At 45.7% G+C, this 26,115-nt stretch overlaps 1 protein-coding gene across 2 annotated transcripts in view; it reads right to left on the bottom strand.

The window, feature by feature from the left end:
- Positions 1-1,689: 1,689 nt before the first annotated feature.
- Positions 1,690-26,115, bottom strand: part of GABRR2 (gamma-aminobutyric acid type A receptor subunit rho2) — a 36,415-nt gene continuing 11,989 nt past the window's right edge. The window contains exons 3-9 of one of the 2 annotated variants that reach the window (XM_037014067.2): positions 19,007-19,074; positions 17,297-17,520; positions 16,438-16,520; positions 16,116-16,256; positions 8,565-8,717; positions 7,368-7,564; positions 1,690-3,517 (exon numbers count right to left, since the gene is read on the bottom strand). In XM_037014067.2, the coding sequence (XP_036869962.2) occupies positions 3,206-3,517; positions 7,368-7,564; positions 8,565-8,717; positions 16,116-16,256; positions 16,438-16,520; positions 17,297-17,520; positions 19,007-19,074 (1,178 nt within the window). In that variant the 3' untranslated portion in view covers positions 1,690-3,205. The remainder of the gene's footprint in view (positions 3,518-7,367; positions 7,565-8,564; positions 8,718-16,115; positions 16,257-16,437; positions 16,521-17,296; positions 17,521-19,006; positions 19,075-26,115) is intronic. The other variant, XM_073220987.1, reaches the window with a different exon arrangement.

The raw sequence follows: 26,115 nt of genomic DNA, 5'->3' as shown, positions 1-26,115 counted from the left end.
TACTGAGAAGGGCCGGCTGTCCGCCTGCATGTTTGATCCGATGTAGCCTCTGACCCCATCTTGTCACATCTGTTCAGTCTTTAGCCTTCTTATTGTTTATGGTTATTATTTGCCCCAGCCCTACCCTCCTCGACTTGAGTCTCCCTTCACCCAGTTTCTATGACACAGACTTCCAGTTCTCTGATCAGTTCTTCTCTTCCCACCTAAATATATACACTCCTGAGCTCTTGTCTGCAAGATCTCCTCCATTCTGCTTTTCTCCTTCAGGAGTTTTGTTTACTTTCATAGCTTCTTCGGGCACATCTAGGAAGGTAGTCCCAAATCTTTAGGTCCCTCCAGCCCCAGACAAGTGTTGGTAACCTTTTATTTGAAGTTACACTTCCTTGCCAGTCCAAACTCCTCATTCTCCACATGGGATAGCCCTTACCCCTGGCTTCCCAGGCTCTATTGATGTCAGCCCATAGGCTGTGGCTCTCGCACATAACCAAACTGGACATGAACATTCTCCACTATTACCATTATTTCCCTGCCTCATTGGTCCCCTCAAACTGAGCAGCTTCCCACTTTCCAATTCATGGTTTCCCTCCTGCAGATGTTTACAAAAAGACTGAGCCAAATTAGAGTGTTTTAGAAGGGTTCTAACTCTCTAAACGCACACACAGCACAGAGCTCTGATCATCTTTGACTACATGGCCCAGACCAGACCAGTCAAATTTCTTCCCCAGGTTTATTCTAAGTGGAATGAGCCTAGAAGGACCCTTGACACCAGTGTTATAGAACTGGAAGGATGAGAACCTGAGACTTCTGTACATTTAGTAGGTGTCTGTTCACTGTCCCTTGAACACGCCTGAGCTTTCCTTCTGCTGTGTTATCACTCTCTCCCCTCCTTTTCTGCTGGTTGAAATTGTATCTGTCCATTGCTCAAAATTTACAGCAAACAGCTTTTACTCCTCAAATTCTGTGATTTCTCCCTCCTTTGAACTATGCCCACTACATAAGCTTCTGAAATGACTAAAAGGGGTTTCCCATTCATTTCTTTATCTGCCACCACCCCATAACCCACCTGGGCACAAAACCTTGAAGACCAATGCATTATAAATGTTGGTTCCTTAGTGTCAAAGAAGGATGTCTGATCACGAGTTTTTTGTATAACACCTATTTCTTTAGTTCAAACATGCACATTCTTCACAATTTAATATTGGTTAAGTCAGCATTCATCTAATAATCATTGGCAAACTATAACTAAATTGGCAGCAATTTTTTCTTTCTTAGTAGTACGTAAAATATGGGTGCATCTTACATTTGATGGTGTCTTAGGTTCTGTGAAATAAAGTATCATTCAAGTGTTCCTGATGGTATGTTCACTCTTGCTGTTTTCTATGTCTATGGTTGTCTCCTCTTTCTTTAAATTTCTACTTTTCTCAAATAGAGTCAGACTATTACACTGCAATAAGGCAGTTCTGAATGTAATGGTGTTATTGTATCACAGTCCCACATGATAAAATACTGTTTATGATTCTTAATACATTTGCTATAGAATTAACTCCAGTTAAATATATGAGATAGTTAAAATACATCTTTTTTTTAAAATTGTGAACAGGCCACCATGTTATGAGCTTCAATTTATGAAGACAATGTAATCAGAAGCAGAGTAGTGTTGGAATTAAATAAGACAGCCAACACAACATGTTATATTTAATGGCAATATAATTAGCATTCTTTGAGCAGAATTGTGGCCTTTGAGAATCTCTAAAGGTTTCTAAACATGTCCAGATGCTCTCTTACCAACCAATTATCCTTGCTTGTGCGTTTTCATTCTTCATTTGTCCATGAGGCTGGGAAATCCAACAGTCTTGGGCCAGGCAACTCCAGGGAGGGGAAGCTATCCCATTAACACAGGCATGGGGGCACCTGGCATGACACCTTGTGTTGGGGAAAAAGCTGGTCTCCTACCTCATTTTCCCACAGCCTGGAATGCAGCCAAAATGGGTGGCTTGCCCCACAAATGCTTTACTCTGCAATCTGGGTTTTCCTGACTCTCTCAAGCCTTTGTTCAGGCTGGTCTTTCATCTATAGCGGCACCATCTAATGGGTCTCCTGTGACTGTGAGAATGTTCTACAGATCTACAGTATCCAATTCAGTTGTCGTCAGCCCTATGTGGCTATTGAGAAGAGCCCTTGAAATGTGGCTACTGCAATGCAGCAAGAGCTGAGTTTTTCATTTTATTTAACTTTAATTGACCTAAATTCAAATAGAGACATGGCCAGTGGCTACCGTATTGGATCACCCCCATCCAACAAGCACATTTCTTCTCCAAATCCCCACCTTTTGGGGGCAACTCAGAGGCTATTTCCTCCATGAGATCCAGTCTTCCCAGTGGAAATCATTCTTCCCTTCCTCCAAATTCCTTTTATACTTTGAACCATTATTGTAGCACTTACCACTTTTTAACTTACAGATACCTGTATAACATGTCCTCTCTGAGAACTAGGACTGTCTCTTATTCTTAATTTGGATTCCACTGTGCCTAATGCTGGGATGCCTTAAAGCGTTTACTGCGTGTTGACCGCAGCAGCACAGGAGTTAACATTAGCAGCAAGAAACTGATGGGATTGCTCTGCAGACAGGGATCAACCTTGCCAAGAGAAAGGTGTGGGCCTTGGCCTCCAGCTCCTGGCAGTAACTGCTAAGCCCTTAGAATATCCCACCTGGTAGGAGGGCCTTTGTTTACCTGGGAGCTCTGGGCTGAGTTATTAGCTTGACCTCTAGAGGGGTCACAGATTGGGCTACAAATTTCTTATTCCTACTTGGCACCCTAATTTCTCCTCTCCAGAATGCCCCTAAGCTCTCACTTCATTTCTCCTTTTCCCTTTACAATGAAATCTTAAGTTATTAGGGTCTCAGAAAGACTAGGAGGCATTTGAATCATGTTTTTATAGGAGGGGGGCTCTTGTGAACATGTTCACACACAAGAACAGAAGCAGACAGTCCTAAGGAGGTGCGAAGTGGGGCGAAATACACAGCATGAATGAGGAGCAAACCCCTGAAGTCGGGGAAGGGCAGGTGGAGGGCTCCTGGGATCGCCAGGGGGGTTCAGGACCTGGGCTGCCGGGTGAGGGGGGTGCAGCCAGCAAGGCCATGTGCAGATGGCTGGCCAAGCCACACAGATGTCTCTGCCCTCTTCCCGGCACAGCCTCCAAGCCCCTAGGAAAACACCGACCAATAAATTAAGTTGAAAAATATGAACGAGGCAGGAAATATCAACCTGGAATATTTGTCAATGGCATGGGTGTTCTGGAAGATGCGAAGCCCCATCTGGCCCTTCAGGAGCCCCTTCTTCCCGGAGGAGCTGGACCCGCTGTTCAGCGCCAGGTGGGCCACTATTTTGTCTTGCCTTTCTTCTTCAGTGAGAATATGGCTTCTCGGGTACCCAGCCAGGCTGTTGGCCTCAGATTCGCTGCAGCTCCCGTCCAGCATCATGGTTCTTGAATGAAGCATTCCACACATGCAGGAGAACTGCGAACAGCAAACAGTGTCAGCATGTTTAGGCCTTGTGACGTGCAGAGGAGGTGGTCTGGGCTGAGGGCAAAGCCCCAAGGCTACTCAGGACCACAGAAAGGCAGAACTGGAAGAATCTCCAGAGACACTTAGTCCAAAGATTCTCTACCCTCGCTGCATATTAGAATCAGCTGGGGGGCTTTTTAAAATGGCCACACCCAGGCTCCACTCTAGACTAATTAATTTAAAGCTCCCACAGGATTGTACTGAGCAGCCAGAGCTCAGAACCGCCGATTTAATTCAAATGCCCTCAATGTAGAGGCAAAAGCTATGACCCAGGGAGGCAATACAATTTTCTTGAGATCCCACAGCTATTGTCAGAGTCAGGACTTTAAATCCACACATCCTGATTTCAGCTGTGGGACTCCACCTTTTGTGCATAGTCAAAAGATTAGTGTCTTGCCAGTGGGTTTCAGCCCTGAACAAGTTCACTATGGATTCAGTGAGACCGAGGAATGACAGTGGAACGTTCTTGGGGTGAAAGATTTCATTACCCAGCTTGTCTCCCTGCTATAGTTGAACGCTAGAATTACAGTCTGCAGATCTGTAATCCTCTTTCTCTCTCCCTCTGCCCAGAGCACTGGGCAAACCTCTTTATGAAGTGACTCAGTCAGTAACAGCTCATTGAGTACAGGTGTGGAAGCAGTAGCCTAGCAGCAAGCCAGTTACACCATCAAGCAGTTTAGGGTCAGGGGAGGATCCTGGCCATAGTAACTTGAGTTTTCCCCACAATTAGGTAGGAGTATCCTTATTCTACAGAGTCACATTTAAGGATAAAGGGTCATGGCACCTACAATGTATTTTTAAATGGTTCCACTGCACTGACACAAATATGTTTATATGGAGAAAGAGCTCATACAAAAATGGCAAATATTAACAGTATTGCATGTAGGTGTAGGGTACCTGGATGTATATTATCCTATTTTTCAACCGTCTCTGCGGGTATGAAAATGTTTATAAGAAATTATAAATTGGAGTGAAGGAAATGGTTTTGCTTGATTTCCCCCCAACAACTTGAGTCAGCAAAAAGTGGACTTCCAGCTGGCATCAGTTAACAGTTTATTAGTCCATATTTGTCAGATAAAGGCTTTGCTAATTTTTGAATAGCTCTAATGGATCATAAATCAAAAGGGCTTAAATGTAATCCAAAGGCATTTGATAATGATCAATATACAGAGTATTGAAAATTTAAACACATTCTCCCATTCTGAAATAAAACAGGTTTGCATTTGGTGGCGTTGGTCCAAGGCATGAGGCCTACACGGTGCGGCCCTTCAGCTGCTGCACCTTCTCACCCCTTAAGTCACTCCTTTGCTACAAGCTCTCACCTCCCCATGTCTGTTCTCACCCAGACAGGGTTTATTCCTCTAGCCAGTCTGCTTAATATGTTTCTAACCTGGCTCTCAGCCCTACAGTGCCTGTTTTTCCACGTGGAAAAGCAAAATAATGACGTTTCACAACCTGCCTCCTCTCGTTATGGATCTTAAAATACTCGGATGGAAACCATAAAGCTTTAGAATGCAAAAACAGATGAATGATTTTATGTGAAAACAGGAATTACTCAAAGTATTCTTGTACTTGAAATATTTTGTGCTTTGGGGATATACATTTTTTAATTAGGCATGATTGTTTCATTACTATTTCTATATGTCTTGTCCCATCAGCAACAATAATTAAGTAGCACATTAAGGCAATTTAGAATAATCAACTCATAGACTTTAGGGATAAAAGATCAGCAAGAGGTTCATCTATTCAATTATTTGCCTTCAGATGGCATCACACCCAAATAGGGCTAAAACTGAAATATTGTCCTGGGCTTTTTTGTTTTCAAGACATAAGATTTTGCTTCTTTTTCTTGCTCTAACCTGAATTTCTTTCTGCTAAATCAAAAAGACTTTTCTCCTAAGATTTTGAGTTAGAATCAGGAAATGCCAAAAATTATGACAAATCCCTATTTTCTACATCAGCTTGTTTCTAAGAAAAATTCAGTGGCTTCTGCACTGGGCAGGTCTTGATAAGCAGCCAAGGAATTTTTCCTTTGAGCATGTACAGTCGAGGCAGACCCCCCACTCTGCTACCACAGTCTGCCTGCTGGCTTTAACCCAAAGCTGTGCAGGACCCACGTTTGAACCAGGGTGAACCGAGCAGGCTCCACTCGGCCCTGCCCTGGGTATAGTGGAAGCCAAACTTCAGTGAGCATCGGAGTTGCCTGGGAGATAGTTAGCCATGCTGGTTCCAGGGTGCCACCTGCAGAGATTCTGAATTGGTTGATCTAGGGGCAGCCTGGCATCTTCATTTTTAACAGGCTTTGAAGGCAAATTCAGGCCAGGTGCTTCTAGGCTCCCACTTTGAGAACCTCAGCTCCATTCTAGCAGCCATGAATAGTGGTCCCTCTTGGTGCAGCAGGAGGGAGAATGGGTGTCTTCCCGACATTATCTGCCCTCCGGCTACTGCACCTCCTCAGCCTCTAAGCCGCTGCTTTGCTGCAGGCTCTCACCTTCCCATGTCTGTTCTCACACAGACGGGGAACTAGACATGGGCCCAGTGGCCTTTCTGAGAATGATTTCCTTGCTTCTCTTTAGACGGTCTTATGTCATCACAGGCAAAGACCAGGCCCCATTGCACAGTAACAGGTTAATGAGTCCCACTTGTGCTTGGTTAACAGTTTATGAGCCCATATCTGTTGGATGAAGGCTTTGCTGTTTTTGAACAGCTCTGTCTAGGAAAGTCCAATGGATTATAAATCAAAGTGTTTAAATATAATCCAAAGGCATTTGATAACAATCAGTGTACATAGTATCGAAAATCTGAACAAATATGTAAAAGCTGAAGTAAAAAAGCTGGAGTAGAATTTTCTAAATAAATTCTTAAACAACCTAGCATATTTGGAAACATTGTGGAAATACTTAACAGGGATAATGTGGGCATTGAAAGGCTATTTTTGAAAAAGCAACACATCTTTTTCAAAAATTTAAAACCCCCATAGGCTAAGGAGCTACCAGCCCTATAGATGTGCAGGACTGTGGGATGTTCGTGTCCCTGATCTTTACACCTTTTAGACGAACACTCATTTGATTAGTGCAATGATGGGCAATGATTTCATGACAAGCTGGCATTTTATTTCTGACTGTGGTTCATAAGAGACTGACTATGAATGAAATAGACTTTCCCTCCCTGGCCAAAGGCCCGTGCACATTGCCTTAAATTCCCCATGTGCATTCCCTCTTCGTTCCGTAGTTTAGTGTAATACAGCAGAGAAAGGATGGTACTTCCAGTGAGTCTAAAGGCTATAGTCATGTATGGCTGAATTTTCACTGGGCCAGAGTGCTGATAAATACCAGACCTTTTTATTGTAGAATTTTCCTCTGGTCACAGCACAGGGAGGCATTTTCCCTGACCATGTTCAGTAATAATATTGATATTTCATATGTGTCTAGAGCCCTACCATTTCAAAACTACCTTCACATGTTTTATTTCACATGACCCTTACAATAGCCCTGGGAGGAAGGCGGGGTGAGGGTTATTATCTTATACCTTTTTTAAAGATGAGGAAACTGAGGCCCATTATAAGTGGCAGACTTAGGCCAAAAACTTAAGCCGTCTTCCTGTTCCTAGGCTTTGTCCAAAGACTTTCGCCTTTCGGGGATCCTTGGCGTTAGATCCGAGATCCATCCTAGAATCTCCTCTAAAATGATCCTCCTCCTTTTTCATAAGCAGTCGCTTTCCTATAAGCAACCCCCCTTCCTCCCCATTCTCATTCAACCAGCAGCACGAGCTCAGACGAGGAAATGAACGAAACCCATCTCGCCTTCTCCCGCAGCTCGCGCTCCTTCCGCTCCTGCACGGTGGTCAGGTAGTTGACGGCCGCGTACTCCAGCACCGACAGGAACACGAACACGAAGCTGACCCAGAGGTAGATGTCCACGGCCTTGATGTAGGAGACGCGGGGCATGGAGGCGTTCACGCCCGTGATGATGGTGGACGTGGTCAGCACCGTGGTGATGCCTGCAACATCCAGCTCTCGTTCAGCCACTGAAAGGGCACAGGGCCGCCCCCCTGCCCATTTCACTCTGCCACCATTTTACATTCCCCAGCTCTTAAATCTCATGAGGAATGCCCTGGGCATGTGCCCACCTCACAGAGGTGCGAGCATCTGCTCCGCGGGCAGCTGAGCCAGGTCCCCTGGCCAGGTCACCGCTTCTGGAGCCTGCCACACTGGGGTTTGGGTTTCTGTGACATGGCTGACATTGAGGACTGCTTCAGGAGGGACCTGTTCGGATGTGGAATTTAGAGCAGTGACTAAAGCGCACCTGTAAAGACCATTCACAAACTCGAGGAAGGAACATACTCTTCCTCATCTAAGCCACACTGATCGATGCCATGACAACCGTGGAAATTCGTGGAGGCCTATCATGCTTGTCTCTTCTTCACTGAGCCTGACTGTTTAAACCCGCACACTCCTCAGGACCCAAGCTGATCTGTCCAGATGGACAATGATGAGATGCAAACGTGCTCTCGGGAGTACAGGGTCTGTGGAGGACTGAAACCACACTTCCAGGGAATACAGCACTCTCCTTCCCAGAAATCTCCAAACTCAGGAATCCCCCAACATGCGCTCTGCCTTCAGACTCTCAGTCTGTCTAAACAAGGCCAATAAACAAAGTGTTTGTGTTTACAGAACAAGTTTTTGGCATTTGTAGAATCGTCCTTTTTACGAAGTCCTGAGCTCTAACACGGCTGCAGGTGGAAGTCGATACCTCCCCTAGGCTGTGTACCTTTCTGAATGAGTTGTCAAGCTGATGTCAGTTTAGTCCCCACTTCCATAATATAAGCTGGGAACAGGCAGTGTATGAGTGGCCAGGGCAGGAAGCAAGAGGAAACTTGGCTCCTGTCAACTCTGACAGCCCAGCAGTTAAGAACTCTGAATCATGGTTTGACCTTTTTTTTGCACAGCAATCAGTTGAAAGCAAAAACCACCCTACCACACCTTATCAAATGCTTTTACCCAGTGAAACTCTGGCGGGCACAGCTCTGCGGTCAATCCAGAAGGACACCCAGGACAGCATGACCATCAGGGTGGCAGGGAAGTAGGTCTGGAGCAAGAAGAAGAAGATGTGGCGTCGCAAGGTGAAGTTGATGTACAGACGGTTGTACCAGCCTGGGGGACACAGGAAGGAGCCAGTGAGGTTCAATCTGAGAGACAAACACAAGCTCCTGTCCTGGGAGCCTTTCTTTCCCTGACATGGCTCTTACCTTCAGCAAAGAGCTAAAAACTAGTGATCGAATTGCCTTTCCAAAATGTAAGACCTCTTGCATATAAATAGGTATCTTGCCAGTATCTAATACATTCACGGCTTTATTCGGTATTATCCAAGTTTTCTTCACAGCATTTTGGGGGAAGGTCGAAATAAATACAGGTCTAGGTTTAGTTGTTTGCTGGTGTTCATTATTTTGAAATCACAGCCACACTTCCTGAGTGACTCACTGCTCGGGGGCCTAAGAAGTTGGACTGGTCCTGTTTTGTTACAGCCAATACCACTGAGGCAGGCGCCAGCAGAGCAGGGCTATTGTCACTGTCCTCTGAACTGTGAGATCGGTCAGCTCAGGCAGTCCCCACACCCCTGTCACAAGGAGGAACAGGCTGTTCACGTGACTCTCAAGTCGGACATCAGTTCCAGTCCTGACACTCACCCACCTTGTGGAAGTTACTCCATCCATCTGGTACAAGTCATTTACCATTTGATCATTCCCCAGGGAAAAAATGAGGGTATAGATATTATCTATTTCAATCTGGTGGTTTGAAAATCACTGACTATTGGTTGTTAAAAAAAAAAAAAGGATTGAAATTGTAAGGCTTCAAATGATACATGAAATCAATGCCCAGTTACTGGGACCAAAGATGGTGTCAAGGACCATGTGAATGTATCAAGTGGCCTGAAGCTGTATGCACATGCCCACACCACTCCCATCTCAGTCCAGCCTTATCAGAGGACATTAGAACTCAGAGATAGTCCAGTTCTGTGTCCCAAAGCATGAGGGACACACCATGGTGGTACAAGAGGATTTCAGGGGTACAGAGGTGGGTACTTTTTTGTGTTCATTATATTTATTATTAATGTCACCTTTTATTTATGACAAATGACACTAGTTTCCCATTATTTGCGTGATAGAAAATTCCTTTTCAAAATAAAGTACAAAAGGAGAGTTGACTTACAGAAAAAAAAAGTTGACAGCAACATAGATGGTATATAAGGAAGACAACCGTTGCAAGGGTGTTATGTAAATAAGTGAGGTCATATAAATAATTAAAGCCCAGACAGAGTGTAACCCTTAGCCTGAGTCACACATGAACTTGGGTCAGGACTCGGGTCTCCAATGCCCAGGCCAGGGCTCATCTCACACAATGTCCCTTCAACTTAGCAGTGGTCACTGAGGGTCTCCACACGTGAGGGCTGTGCTCAGGCCTAAAGGGAACAGAGAGACACCCAGGCCCTATTTTCTGCTCTCTAGGATTTTCAAGGAAATAAATAGAGTTTCCGCAGAATGGACAGGCTCAAGACATGGAAGAATGTACATTGAGCACTAATATGTCTATCTGCATAAGCATGAGTGCTTTAGGTTTGGAAGAGAGAGCCCTGAATCACTATTGGCTGGACTGACTAAGAAAGGCCTCATGGAGGAGATAGGTGAGTATAAACTGGGCAGTGGACAGGAAGAGGGAGGCTCAGAGATCGGAGTGAGCGGTGCAGTCTGAAGACCATGACACTCAACCTGGCTGCATAAGAAGAACCCCTAGGAGCTCTACTAATCTCCAAAGCCCCATCCTATCTCAGAGTCTGACCTACTAGGTCTGGGGTGGTGGCTTCAGCATGGTTACGTTTTAAAAATTCCCTAGGTCGTAAGAGCGCCATTCACAGTGGCCAAAAGGCAGAAGCAACTCAACTACCTATCAACAGATGAATGGATGTTTTAAATGTGGTATATCCATACGATGGGCTATTATTCAGACCTAAAAAGGTATAGAATTCTGTCACATGCTATGGCATAGATGAACTCTGAGACCATTATAGAAGGTGAGTTACTGTAATGAGAACCAACAAGCAGTCACAAAAGGACTAATATTGCATGATTTCACTTACATGAGGTACCTAGAATGGTCATTTATAGAGACAGATATAGAATGGTGGTTCCTAAGGGCCGAGGGAAGAGGGAATGGGAGCGCTTGTGGAATGGATGCAGAGTTTCTGTTTGGGATGATGAACAGGGACTGGAAATGGTAGCGGTGGTGATTGTATAACATTTGAACGTACTCAATGCTAGTGAACTGTATGCTTAAAAATGGTTAAAATGGGAGAAGAACCAAGATGGCGGTGTGAGTAGAGCAGCGGAAATCTCCTCCCAAAACCATATATATTTTTGGAAATACAACAAATACAACTAATCCTAAAAGAGAGACCAGAAGACACAGGACAACAGCCAGACCTCATCCACACCAGCGAGAACCCAGCACCTCACAAAGGGGGTAAGATACAAGCTGCAGCCCCGCGGGACCCGAGGCCCCTCCCCCCAGCTCCCGGCGGGAGGAGAGGAGTCTGAGCCAGGAGGGAGAGGGAGCCCAGGACTGCTGAACACCCAGCCCCAGCCATCCGCACCAGAGCGCAGACACACAGTGTGTGCATGGGGTGCTGGAAAATGGGGAAACAGGACAGTCAGACCTGTGAGCGGGTCCCCACAGCTGGTGCCCCGGGGACAAAGAAAAGCGAGTGCTTTTTGGAAGTCTTAAAGGGACAGGGACCCCACAGCCAGATGGAAGTGCCCCAGGACACAGCCCAGCAGCTGTGAATCCCAGGGAACTCTGGGTGCCTGAACCCCTGCAGTGCAGCTCGGAGGCCCCTCACCGCGATAAACAGCCTCCCGCCTGTTCCCCCTCTGATGCAGTTCCACCATATTGGAGCAGCAGCCTGAGGCAGGCCATGCCCACAGCAACTGCAGAGCTAAATAAACTCCATAGCAGCCGGGCGAGATCAGAAGCCCCATCTGCATGCAGCTGCCCTGCAAAAACCGCTAGAGGCCGCTGTTCTCCCAGGAGAGGAAGGCCACAAACTGGCAAGAAGGGACTTTCTCTTACCCAACACACGCGCCAGCTCCCTACAAATATATCTATCGCCATGAAAAGGCAGAAGAAATTGATACAGACCAAGATCACATAGGCAAACCCTGAGAAAGAGACAGACCTAACCAGTCTTCCTGAAAAAGAATTAAAAATAAAGTTCATATCCATGCTGATGAAGTTGCAGAGAAATATGCAAGAGCTAAGGGATGAGGTCCGGAAGGACATTACAGAAATGAAACAATCTCTGGAAGGATTTATAAACAGAATGGATAAGATGCAAGAGGCTATTGATGGAATAGAAACCAGAGAACAGGAACGCATAGAAGCTGACACAGAGAGAGATAAAAGGATCTCCAGGAATGAAACAGTATTAAGAGAACTGTGTGACCAATCCAAAAGGAACAATATCCGTATTATAGGGGTACCAGAAGAAGAAGAGAGAGAAAAAGGGATAGAAAGTGTCTTTGAAGAAATAATTGCTGAAAACTTCCCCAAACTGGGGGAGGAAATAATCGATCAGACCATGGAAGTATACAGAACTCCCAACAGAAAGGACCCAAGGAGGACAACATCAAGACAAATAATAATTAAAATGGCAAAGATCAAGGACAAGGACAGAGTTTTAAAGGCAGCTAGAGAGAGGAAAAAGGTCACCTACAAAGGAAAACCCATCAGGCTAACATCAGACTTCTCGACAGAAACCCTACAGGCCAGAAGAGAATGGCATGATATATTTAATGCAATGAAAGAGAAGGGCCTTGAACCAAGGATACTGTATCCAGCACGACTATCATTTAAATATGATAATCATTAAATATCATTTAAACAATTCCCAGACAAGCAAAAGTTGAGGGAATTTGCTTCCCACAAACCACCTCTACAGGGTATTTTAGAGGGACTGCCCTAGACGGGAGCACTCCTAAGACTAAACAGATGTCACCAGAGAAAATAAAATCACAGCAAAGAAAGCAGACCAACCAAATACTAACTAAAGGCAAAAAATAAAATCAACTACCCACAAAAGCAGTTAAAGGAAGCACAAAAGAGCACAGAATAAAACAACATATAAAGAACGGAGGAGGAGGAATAAAAAGGGAGAAAAATAAAGAATGACCAGACAGTGTTTAAAATAGCTCAATAAGTGAGTTAAGTTAGACAGTAAGATACTAAAGAAGCTAACCTTGAACCTTTGGCAACCACAAATCTAAAGCCTGCAATGGCAATAAGTACATATCTTTCAATAATCACCCTAAATGTAAATGGACTGAATGCACCAATCAAAAGACACAGAATAATAGAATGGATAAAAAAGCAAGACCCATCTCTATGCTGCTTACAAGAGACTCACCTCAAACCCAAAGACTATAGGAACAAAGAAAGACTGAAGGAACAAAACAGCAGCAGAATCACAGAACCCAAGAATGGACTAACAGTTACCAAAGGGAAAGGGACTGGGGAGGATGGGTGGGGAGGGAGGGATAAGGGTGGGCAAAAAGAAAGGGGACATTATGATTAGCATGTATAATGTGGGGGGGGGGCGCATGAGGAGGGCTGTGCAACACAGAGAATACAAGTAGTGATTCTACAGCATCTTACTACGCTGATGGACAGTGACTGTAATGGGGTTTGTGGGGGGATTTGGTGAAGGGGGGACCCTAGTAAACATAATATTCTTCATGTAATTGTAGATTAATGACAACAAAATTAAATAAATAAATAAATAAATAAAATGGTAAGCCTAAAAAAAAAAAAAGATATAAATGGGAACTCTATGCAGAAAACAGCATCAATAAATTTCCTGAGTATGATAATCCAAAAAAAAAAAAAGGTTAAAATGGTTAATTTTATGTTATGTATATTTTACCACACACAGAAAAACGCTAACCAACAACAAAGAGCTGCCCCAGGTAATACTCATGCGCTGCCAGAGCTGAGAACCATTAACTTAGAGCAGCGGTTCTCAAAGTGGATGTTCCTGGACCAGCAGCAAGAGCCTCACTTGGAATCAGCTAGAAATGCAGGTTCTCAGGGCCCACACAGGACAACCTACTGACAAGACATTGTGGGGGGTGAGGCCCAGCAATCTCTGTATACCTCCCTGGAGGACTTCCCGAAACATGGTCGCTGGGCTGCACCTCCAGAGCTCCCAGGTGATGCTGATACTGCTGCCCTGAGCACCACACTACGTGAGCCACATTGACTGAAACTTTGAACTTTGAACTTTGAAGTGTGTAAAAATCACTTGTTAAAACATGCAGAATCCTGGGATCCCCTGCCTGAGATTCTGACTCAGTAGCTTGCAATGTGCCCCAGAAATCTGCCCGTGAAACACACTCCCATGGTGGTGTGGATCCTGGTGGGCCTCAGGCTGCACCTGTACAAACACTGCTTAGGGGACAAAGGCCATGTGGCTGGAGTGGAAAGTGAGTGCTGAGTTGGGTCAATAAGGAGAGGCTGGGGCGGTGGGTCCAGACAAGCCTGACATGTGGTGTCTGTGTAGGTTCCTGGGGTGCTGGAGTGAGGCAGGTGCTTTCAGTGAGGCAGATAAATAGAAAGTGATCTTCAAATATGACAGCAGCTACTAATCATTTATTCATCCCACAACTTTGGCCGATCTAGTCAGCTTTATTCTCCCTGCTTAAATTGGCATTCATGAAGCAAATCACATCATTCCTAGGTTTGCACAGGGTCTCTCAGAAGGGCTGAGAGCTGCCCTTATTCCATGAAGGACTATTCCACTTTCCTTTCCTTCTGTCTAAGGAAATCAGAGAGAGTTGCCTTGGAAACATTGGAAGGGAACCAGGCACTTTGAAAACATACACTGTGTGTTCCAGACGGAGCACTCCTGGCTGACAACACAGCCCCACGGGGTGGGGTGATGAACCTGCCTGCTGGCACATAGTAAATGCCGGGAGAGGAAGATACATTCAGTCTGGACTCCAAAACAGCTTGAATGGGGGACAAAACAAACAAGCATGCCTGTTCAGTATAGAATATATTTGTCCAACATAGAAAACATCTAAGAGGAGTACACAGAGTGACTGAGGCAGATGGCCTGGCCACTTAATAGCTGTGCAATGTCAGCAAACAATGTAATCCCTCTGAGGCTTAGGTTTGTCATCTGCAATAATACCCACACCATAGGTTTGTTGGGTAGAAATGAATTAATTCATACAAAGCACTCAAAACAGTGGCACATTATAAAGTTATATAAGATAGTCAGAAAAACGGTATTAGAATGAGAGGTAATTTGAACTGGCCATGAACAGATGAGAAAAGAGAATTGCGTGGCCATACCAATTGGGGCAAAAGAGAAGGTGAGGGTGGTGAGGGCAGGCACTTTATGCGGGCATAAAGTGAGGCAGGCATGGCTGTCCTGTGCCCACACAGCCTCAGCTGGGGCTCACTCTCCTCCAGTGTTTGAAGCCATGAACAGAAGACTGTGGGTGATAGCAAGTGAATGGGGGAGACAATGGCCATGCCAGGGCATGTAGTACCACAACATCTTCCCACAGAAGGGCCTCGGCTTCTCAGCACAGGACACAGTAATGAAGTGAGATGTCCTCTGGGCCCCATAGCCACTGCAGAGCTATTTTGGGTTGAATTGTGTCCCCAGTGACTGTGACCTTATTTAGAAATAGGGATTTTGCACATGTAGTCAAGGTAAGATGAGGACATTCTGGATTAGGGTGGGGATGGGGATGCAGATGCAGAGACACACCACAGGACAAAGAGAGGCAGAGATTGGAGTGAGGCAGCAACCACCAGAAGCTAGTAAGAGGCAGGGAAGGATTTCTCCCTCAGCCTTCAGAAGAGTATGGCCCTCAAACTTCTAGCCTCCAGAACTGTGGGCAAATAAATGTCTGTTGTTTCAAGCTCACAGTTTGTGAAATTTTGTTAAGGCAGCCCTTGGGAACTAATATAAAAAGTAAAGGTCAGACTCAAGAAGAACTGACAAATGGATCCTCTCAAAACCTCTAATAGAGTCCAAAGTCCACGAAGAGGTTACACTAAGCATTAAAAATGAGTCTATAGATTCAAATATAGGTAGTAAATCACATTTTCTCAAAAAGCTATCCATTTATATCATCAAGTCAAATCAACCAGGTTACAGAAGAGCTCACTTTTATAAAATTACATGTGAAACCTGACCCCACTTTCGAAAAATTACATAATTAAAACAAGATGTCAGCAAGGGTATTTGCCAAATTGTTAAGAATGATTGCATCTGGCCATGGGATCTCAGAGGACAGTGACTTTTTAAATCTCTGCTTTTAAGTGTTGTTGATGTTTTGTAGGACTATGTGTTCTTTTTGTGTGTGTGTGTGTGTGTTCTTTTAATAATAAAAAATTTGGTTTCATGAGAAGGGAAAAGGTTCAGGCTAAAGAATTCTAATGTGTTTTCTTCTGCCTTTGAATGAGCCCACGGCAAACATTAGCTACCAGTGCTGCTGTAGAAGGCCAGTCTAGAAGTGGTGTGAAATTTCTGGATCAGAAACTGAGACAGGGAGATCTTCTCATCTGTTTTCAGGGATTCGTCCCCATTCTTCCAATACAGCATCAGATCTTCGTCTGTATATGCATCTTTGGGAAGAGGAAAATAAGTTAATCTGATTCCTCTGCTTCTGATGCAGGGTGAAGCCACAGGGAAATCCTACACCAGCCTAGGAGTAAACAGGTCTTAGCACTGGCAGGCAGTACTCATGGTTACTAAAATGGCACAAAGATTGGAGAAAGAATAAGGCCACGCCTTTTCAATACTTACAGCTTTCCAGTTCCAGAGAGCAGGTCTGGGTGTCCAGGGGAAAGTGGCTGAAGTCCATGTTGCACATGGCAGTGACTGTGATCCTAGACAACCCAAACGAGCACGTTGGCTTGAGCAGCAGGTCGCTGGCTCACACGCGTGCCCAGATACGGCGAACACAGACGCGACCAAGAGCAGCTGCCTTAACACGTCTACTTCAGAAGTTTGGAGACCCAGGTATCTAAGTTGCAAAAGCTTAAGTTTAAGACAAAACTTTGAGAATTTCGTCTTCCAGAGGAGATGTTATTAGTGCTCCACCCAGATCCCGGCTACTAAGGGTGTTGGCTGCTAATGGCCCACATCTACACCCTTCTCGGACGTGGCCCTCAGCCAGCAAGCCTCCTCCCTTACAGACGCTCGGGTGCTACAGCCCCTTGCCCAGCCCCCACCCAGGGCTTAGCGTCTAACGCAGGCGTAACTATAAGCAGGCCAGGAAGATGTAGAATCACTGTAGTTAGCTCAGAAGCCAATAAACTCAATAAACATTCAATAAACAGTAGCTATGGCCATTTTTTTTAATCCTTATTACCAATAAACTAGAATCACAGACTCTAAAGGGTAGAGGGTATGGAGGAGGTCATTGTCTTTCTCAACTCATTCAGACACAACTAGTCTCCTAACCCCAGCTTAAGATCCCTGATGACAGGCAGTCACCTGTTACTAGGGTGGCCACTTCATCCCAGAGAGTTCCAACCGGCATCAGAAGGCTTGTACTGTCCTGTGTAGCCCACAGGCCCAGCCACACTGGCAAACTCCTCAGGGTGACCCCACATATGAGAATGACATTGGACAGAGAACACGTGACCCTGTGCGCAGTCACCTCATGCTGTACAGCACATGCCCATCAGGGAACACCCTCAGCATGATGTTGTCGGTGGTGGTGTCGTGGGTGAACGACCTTTTGGAGTGAACAAAGAAGACATCGGGGACCCAGATCTTCTTCACCAGCCGCCCGTCAAACGTCATGCTCTTGTTGCTGGCGCTGGGGAAGGCCAGCCTCTCGTCCTTCCAGTAGTGCCGCAGGTACAGGGTCATGGTGAAGTCCTGGGGGCCGGGGACAAGGGCAAACAGAAGCACTTAGGAAGTTTCCTTCCTTGCAAATGATGCATCACCCACCACCCTCACAGATGCCTTAGGCTCAGCCCCCGGGCTTGCAGAGAACAGTTCTGCAGTCTGGCAGCACGACAGCTGTAGAAATGGCGCTGCTGCATAGGGAAGAGGATGGTCAGAGCCCAGGAGACCGAGCAGCCCATCCTGCAGGCTGGGCCAGTGAAACCTGCAGTGGTGATGCAAACAGGCTGGCCCGGGGTCCAGCAGGGCAGATTTCCCCGAAGCCCTTCTCTCTCACACACAGACTTTGCACACATAGCTCCTTACCTACTGGCCAACCATTCAGTTTCAGCTTAGTGGACCCTTCCAGAGACCTGGACAGTCAAATGTCCCATTACAAGGGGTTCTATTGCTGGACTTGTAAGATCTTTGGAGGCAGAATTGTGTCCTGCCCACCACTGAACCCCAGTCCCTAAAACTGTGAGGCATACACTGGGTGCTCAATGAATATCTGCAGGATGGAAGAATGGGGGGATGCATGGCTGAGAGGAAGGGCAGCTGCATCCCACTGTAATGTCAGCCTGAAAGCTTGCCCTGTTAACAAGCGTCCCCTTGCCTCCATAGTTGATGCCTTAAACCAAGAGTTTGGCTCTTATGCCACAGCCAGCGCTAAGACACAAGCACAAGTGGGTAAGTGCCCAGAGTATTGTCTTCTGGGAGTAAGCAGGCGAAGGATGGAAGGATGCGTGGTGGTGGTGGGCTCGGAGCATAGTGCCTATGGCTCTACCCCACACCTGTAGCCCTCCTGGCTGTCCTACAGGGGCTCGCCCATGGGGCAGAGCACACCCCCACCTCTCCAAATCCATCTCTTCCTATTTTGTGCACCAGTCCTTCAGTTCATAAACTCCCTGTTTCTTCTGCCTCCGGGACCTTCTCCGTGCTCTTGCCCTGGGCCTCCCCATGGCTGTCTCCTTCGGGGCCTTCAGTCTCGGCCACCATGAGGCTTCTCCAAAGAGCCTTCCCTTACCCTTTGATCTTGGTGGGCACTGCCTAGTAATGCGTAGGGGAGCGATGCTCACGGGGGGTATCCGAGATCAGAGAACCACAAAATTCCAATCTGAAGATGTCTGCCTCCCATGCTCATCCAGGTATGGGTATTCTGACCACTCACATCACTTGAGAAGTGTGTTCAAAATGGAAAGTGCTGGCCTTCACCCCCAGACGCTCTGAGGCAGGATGGGGCCCAGGAACCTGCATTTAACCAACTCCCCAAGTTATTTTTGCTCATGAAGACTGAGAAGTCTTGCTCCAGATTTCACTGCACCTGGGCCAACTTCTGAGCCCCCATTTTATAGTTTTACCCCCTCCAGCTCCAGCTGCCACACCCAGGCCCCAGTGCAGCCTTCCCAGCCGTAGGCTCTCACAGAACCTGAGCTTCGAGACCCCCACTATGGGCGGCCCCAGCAGGGCTGCTGCATACCATGTCCACCTCCGAGATGCTGTCTAGGCTCTCCACCTGCACGTCCATGCCCACCGGGATGGCAGGGCCTACAGAAGAGCAAAGACAGCTGGTTAACTCACATTCCTCTCTATCCCTGGGCTGGGGACAGTCCCAACTCCCTTCCTGCAGGGGGCCTGACTGGGGCAGGGGTGAGACCATGGTTCACATTCCATGAGGGTTTTCTTGCTACTCCCTGACATGCTGGGTGCCTGACCTTCTCCATGAGGGCAGAGACTGTGTCTGCCTTACATGCCTTTCCTGGGCCAAGGTGCATGTTTAATCCCTCTCATCAGATGAGTCAATGAGCTGGATTACTACTTTCTACACCCCAGAACTGTCCTTGCAAAGGAAGATAATAATATTGCTCTAATGTTTGAGCAGAGACCCTGGTGACATCTACAAAGGAACAGAATGAGGCCTAGCAACCTCTGACCTGGGTTAAGACACCTGCACGCCTGGGGCTGGGTTCATTCATTGAATCAGTCATTCAAACTATTCCTCCAGGGTATCTAACAAGTAACTGGAGTCTTGCCCTCTAGAAGCCTCCAACCTAGTGTGAGACAAGATCTCTGTGCACAGTCAGATCATGATGCTGTAGATTTTGAAATCCTTTCAGGACACGTCAGATGAGAAGTACGAGAATACACAGCACAGGTGCTTGGCACTCCACTTCATCTGACCTGTGGCAAGATGTCTAAAACCATGTTTTTCTGTGGGCTTATCTGTGGCTTCCTATTCTACATATTGGGCCGGGTGATAGGTTACACTGGTAGGTTTACTTTATGATAACTTAGCAGTCTGTACACTTCCAATCTGTGTACTTTTCTCTGTGTATATCATGCTTCCATAAAATGTTTTTTTAGATGTTAGTATCTGTTTAAAAACCTAGAAAACCAAAAACCTCTGTCTATTAAGCATAGTAACAAGTGTTGCCACACTCATAGGCAAAACACGTCTGAGACACACTGGCTCTCCAGACAGTGGCTGCTGGTCCTCCTGGGGGGAGGGCGTTGCCTGGAGACCAGCCCCATGCAGCTGGCCAGGGAGCACAGGCCACAGACACGCTGACCCCTGTGCTCTGAGTGGGGGGAACCTTAGGGTAGCAGGTGGAGTCTGGGTCTTAGGAATGAGAAAGACTGGAATGGACTGAGAGTTTGGCTGTGGTCAGCGAAGGAGGTCAGAGGTCCTGACACCGAGTGGGAACTGGAAGGCTCAGTCCTCAATTCCAGCCCAAATGCCATGGCCAGGAGTCCTCACGGAGAGCGCCCAGGGCCTTGGGTGGCTCCCCCAGGAATCCCCCGTAGGTTTTTTCAGGCATCCCCCATAGGCCTGTTGATGCTTGCAATCCCACCATTAAAGATTTGTTTTGGCTGAGCCCAGTGGAATGACGGATTTTATTTATTCCTTAGTGGGATTTAGTGAATATTTTCTGTGTTCTTAAACATGAAAGCAAATGAGTACATTTCATTTTTTATTTTTACTTTTTCCCTCTCGAATACATCAGAGTGTAAGCTCATCCTTTTATTTTCCTGTGTTTCTCCATTGATGGCTTAGGTCAGGGTTCATGAGAAATCCCTGCTCTCACAGCCATATTTCCTCTAATTTCAGGCTCCCAGGGTGCTTTGAAGGTTCCAGAAGTGGAATGTTCCGTGTGGAGAGGAGGCCCCTCCATAGGACTGACTGGCCTGCCTTTCTGTCCCGAGGGGCTTGCAGCACGAGGAAGTCCACTGGCAGCCTGGATGGGGCCACCTCCTCCCAACACTCCATCAGGGAAGCAGAGCTGGTTAATCTCCTCATCCTCTGGACCCTTCATTAGCCTGGGATATTGAAACGGCCCCAGAGTCCGACTCTTAACCTGGTGGCATTGCCTGTCCAGAAAGGTGAGCTGTACCCCACCTGCTCATACTCCCCCCTCACTCCCATTCTCTGAAGTGCCACGTGACCCGCAGCACCCAGCGGCTCCAGGAGCCAAAGGGAAGAAGTGGTAGCGCCATCACCCTCTTTGGACCCGCTGCCCAGCAGCCTGGTTTTAGATAATGGGCATAGTGTCTGAGCAGGAGCTGATCTGGGTGAAGGACATTTTCCAGACAAAATGCTTGGTGTCTGTGATTGTGTCTCTCTGTTCTCAGGGCCTGCCTCGCCTCCACAACTCCAATCGCCCTTCTAAGGGAAATTCGATAAGCTTGTGAGGGTGGCACCACCATCTGGAAGCGTTGCCCGTGTGGGAGTGCAGGTCAGGTTCTCAGGAGACCTGTGTTGTTGGAGGTCAACAGTCTATGTGTTCAGGAGGCTCCAGAGCTGCATTCTGGGGGCTGACACCTCACACGTGAGCAGAATGAACAGCCCTGTCTCCTGGGTCTAAGCGCGACTGCCTTTGCCCTGCCCCACTGCCCAAGGCTAACACTCTCAGGCTCCCCTGGACTCTTACTCTGTGGTCCTTCCCAACCCAGTTTTGGAGAAATTCTTCCAAATTACTGGTCTTTCTCCTCCTCCTGTGAACAGTTTTGTTTTGAGTGGGACTGAGCCTGTAAGTTGTTAGACAGAAAACAGTCTAGTTAAACAAAACAGGGGTTCATGTCTTGGCCCCTTAACACTGCTGGGGGGCTTCTTTTGCTTTAAGACGGGGAGCTGGTAAACGAAATAGAAGTCCTCAGTGGGATTTCAGGCAGAGCCACTGAGGGGACAAATTCAAGGCAGCATCAGATAAATACTTATTAGCCAAGGGCTCTTCTTGCTTCCTATCCTTGGTGCCAACATTTCTCTCACATGGTCCTAGAAAGCACACATTAGGGATTTATTCATTTTTGAATTAAAATATATGTCATTTCTTCCCAGCTCACTCTTCAAGAATGAATGTGAGATAGAATTTTTGGACAGACTGAAACAGAGAAGATTTGCCAGCAGGTGTTCTGCCCTAAAGGAGTGGTTTTTCAAGCAGAAGCAATGTGATCCCAGAGGAAAGCTGGAGATGGACGTATGAACGAAGAACAACAAAAATGGTAAACATATGCATAATTCTAAGCAAACATTGACTATCTAAAACAATCTTAATAATGTATTGTGGGTTGTAAAAACTCAACGAACAAAATGTGCAAGTAGGGAGGGATGTAAGTGGAGTGAAACTGTTCTGAGGTCTTTGCATTGTCCAGGATAACAGTACAAGTAGCTGATTAACACACTGTGTGGTAAGCCAAGAGTTCGTGTTGTTTTCTGGGGAACTGCCAAAAAACAGGAAGACTATGTATTTTCAAAACTAAAATAGGAGAACCAAAATAGAAATAACCAAAAAATAATCAATCCAAGGAAAGCAAGAAAGGAAAGAGAAAAAGAAAGAATATAGAATAGGTTAAATAATTTAAAAAGATAAAGTAGGATGATAGATGTACAATCAACTTATAAATTAGTCAATAAATGTAAATGGATTAAATGCTCTAGTTCACAAGCAAATATTGTCTAACTTGATAATTCAGAAATGCTGAAGTCTGTCAGACTAGATCAAGAAACAAAACTCAATTTTATGCTGTTTAAGGAGACACGCTGAAAATATAAGATGCAAAAATTTCGACATAAAAGGATATAAAATAAGTAACATGCAAATATCAACCAGAAAATGGGTGTCATTACATTATATCAAGTGTAGCAGATAAATAGAGATAAAAGGGTCATTTAATAATAAATGATTCAATTCACCAATAAAACATAACAACTCTAAATTTATATGCATTTACTGATGTAGATAAGTAAATGCAGAAAGCAAAAAAGAAAAACCGACAAATCTACAATCATAGTGGGAGATTTTAGTATGTCTCTCAGAACTTAATAAAACAGGCAGATAAAAAAACCCAGCAAGGACATATAAGATTAAAAAAACAAATTTGACAGAAGGGACATGTATAGGACTGTGAAAGCAAATACAATAAACATTATAAATTAAGTAACAAAAATATAACTAGAAAATCTCCATATATTTGGAAATTAAGCAATATAGTTCTGGAAAAATCCATGCATCGATGAAGAAATCAATGAAAACTAGAAAATTTTAACTCAACAATAAAAAAAAAACTACATATCAAAATTCATGAAACGGCAGGCTAGGTGTTTCTTACAGGGAAATGAATAACCTTAACTATCATATCAGAAAAGAAGAAATGCTTAAATTTAATGAGCTAAGCAACCGTCTTAAAAGGAAAAGAACAGCAAATTAAAGTAGATGAAGGAACATTGAAGGTAAGAACAGGAAGTACTGAAACAGAAAACAAACAACTGAGAGGATAAATAAAGCCAAGAACAGGAGTTTTTAAAGGACCAATAAAATTGGTGACACTCTGATGAGATGGATCTTGCAAAACAGAACACAAACATAGCCAGTATCAGGAATGAAAAAGACATCAGTATACATGCTGCCTGGATGGACCCCTGGACTGGTATCTGTTGAGGTGCAACAGACCCCATCTGTCTTTCAGCAAATCCATGGTCCCGCCTTTTCCCTCCAATTGCAAAATCCTCCCACCCAGTGGCCTCTGCGTGCAAAGCCTATGCTGGTCTGCTGGGCACTTCAGGCCTCTACATCTGCCCACGGAGGCAGCAAGCCCCCACCCCACTCCAATGCTAAGCCAGGCGTGGTCCTCCAGCCCCCCTCCCCCACCCCCACAGGTTCCTGCGCTCCTTCACGTGCACCTGGAGAGTTCTGCTGAGCCGCCACACTACAAGGGGAGGTTAGCACACGCGTGCAGGAGCCCTTTACTCTACCCATCCGTTTCTCCCTCTTCTGCCCCTACGATGCTCGGGGGGCAGTGGACTTTCCATATCCTCTTTCTGTCTGGCAAGAACAACTCTTCTTGTCCCCAGGGCACTATGTGTCCTTGACCACAGCAGTGGCGTCCTCTCTTCACAGCAAAAAGCCTCAATGAACTAAGTCAGTGTGACTCTTGATATAGGGAACATATGGGATGACTTGGACTAGGAATTCCTGAGGATGAAAATCCACCATTATGCCATGTCACCATTACAGTGAAACAATGTGAAGGTTTAGCTATTCGGGGGAACTAGGAGCAAAATATATAGGAGCAACAGGGGATGTGTCAGTTTGTTGAGGAGAAAGCAGCCAGGTAAATTGGAAGGGGACCCTAGAAGGGCCTCCTGACCAACAGTGGCCCAAGCCCACCTTGGCCAGTGGAGGTGGCCCAGACATGCAGGCTGCCTGAGAGGTGGACCTGTCCACTCCCAGCAGGCTGACGTGGAGAGTGACTGCTCTGATGACCAGCCTCCACCTTCCAGAACTGCACAGCCCCAGCTCCTCCCACCAAGCAAGCTCTGATTCCTGTAACTAGCCTCAGCCTCATATCTCCATATTGCTGCAGGGGCTCTGTGTCCCTGACTCAGACGGCCTCAGGGTCCTGCTGCCTGTGGTGGACACAGCTGATCAGCTGATGGGCTTTCCAACCACAGTGGTCACACTCACTGACAGCAAACAGCCCTGGCTATCCTTTCATGATCCAGCTTCCTAAGGTACGCCCATCTGAAGGGGGGAAGTTCCTCTCAGCATTGCTTCCATTTCTATTTCTCCAGTTACCAGTAAGTTTGAAGGTCTTCATGGGTTTGTAGCTTCAGGAGTTCACCTTCTGTGAATTGCTTGTTTATTTTTCTACTGGATTTTAATTCTTTTTGCCTGCTGTTAAGAGATCCTATCTTGCTAAGAATTCTTAGCATTAATAGGTGATGCTATCAAGAGCTTTTCCTTATCTATTTAGATCTTATGATTATCAAAATAAGAGATGTGCAAAATTATAAAATGACTGATGTACATATGCTTGTGATAAAATATTGAAAACAGATATCCTTCAATAAGACCCTGATCACATAAAGTTTGGTAGATCCATACAATGGAATAATAAGCTACAACTGAAAATATGAAGAAGTTCTTTGTGAACTGAGAGGGAAAGAGTCCCAAGATATATTGAGGAGTTAAAAAAAAAATTAAGTGCAGAAGAGTATGTATAACATAGTAACAATTACCTAAAAAATGGGATAGGGAGAAAATACATGCATATTTACTTGCAGATGGATAAAATAACTTTGGAAGGACACATAAAAGATTGTCACAGTCATCCAGGGCAATAGAAGGATGATTCCCCTGGCTGCGTGGCACAACCACGGGAGAGGAGGGTGTATGGAATTAGACGCCCCACTGTGAATAGCGTAGACTGTCAGAGAACTGTGAGGAGAGGGTAATTCATGATCACACCATCCCTGAAGCTATCAAAGGACACAGGACATTTATCTTGCAAAATCAAATCTGTTGCACAGTCTCACAGTCTTCAATGACTTAAAGAATTTTCATGTGGAAGAGAGACTTTTTCTGAGTGATGTCCCCATTGTGGCAGCCTCAGACGGACAGCATGGTGTTCAAAGTGATGGAAAAACTCTCTAATAGTTCTTCTGCACCAAAGATGGACCAGGTTATGTCAGTCATACACTGCATGATTCCATCTATATGAAACTAATGCATGGAGATAGAGGTCAGAATAATGGCTACCCTTGGGAAACACCAATTGGGCAGGAATAGGAAGGGGTCTTCTGGAGAGCTGGAAATGGTCTATGTCTTGATCTGGGTAGTGTTTTCAAGGGTAAATGTTCATATGTGTAAAAATTCAAGCTATACACCTAAGATTTGTGCAATTCACTTTTATATGTTTGCATTAGACAGCATAATGTCCCTCTCAGAGACGTTTATATCCTAATCCTCAGGACCTGGGAATAGTTAGGCTCCATGGCAAAGAGGACTTAAGGTAGCAGATAGAATTAAGGCTGCGAAGCAGCTGATATTAAAAGAGGGAAGTTATCCAGGACTATCTAGGTGGGCCCAGTGTAATCACAAGGGTCTTTAAATGTGGAAGGAGTAAAAGGGAACAAGTCAGAGAGACACAGTGTCTGAGGAACTCCACCTGCTATTACTGGCTTTAAAGACAGAGGAGGGGAACCAGGAGCCAAGGAATGCGGGCAGCCTCTAGAAGCCAGAAAGGCAAGAAAACAGATTCTGCCTGGACCCTCCAGAGAGGAACACAGCCCTGCTGACACCTTGATTTTAG

This window comes from Manis javanica, chromosome 13, assembly GCF_040802235.1.
Source record: "Manis javanica isolate MJ-LG chromosome 13, MJ_LKY, whole genome shotgun sequence".
NCBI classification, from domain to species: Eukaryota; Metazoa; Chordata; class Mammalia; order Pholidota; family Manidae; genus Manis; species Manis javanica.
This window is presented reverse-complemented; position numbering and strand designations above follow the sequence as displayed.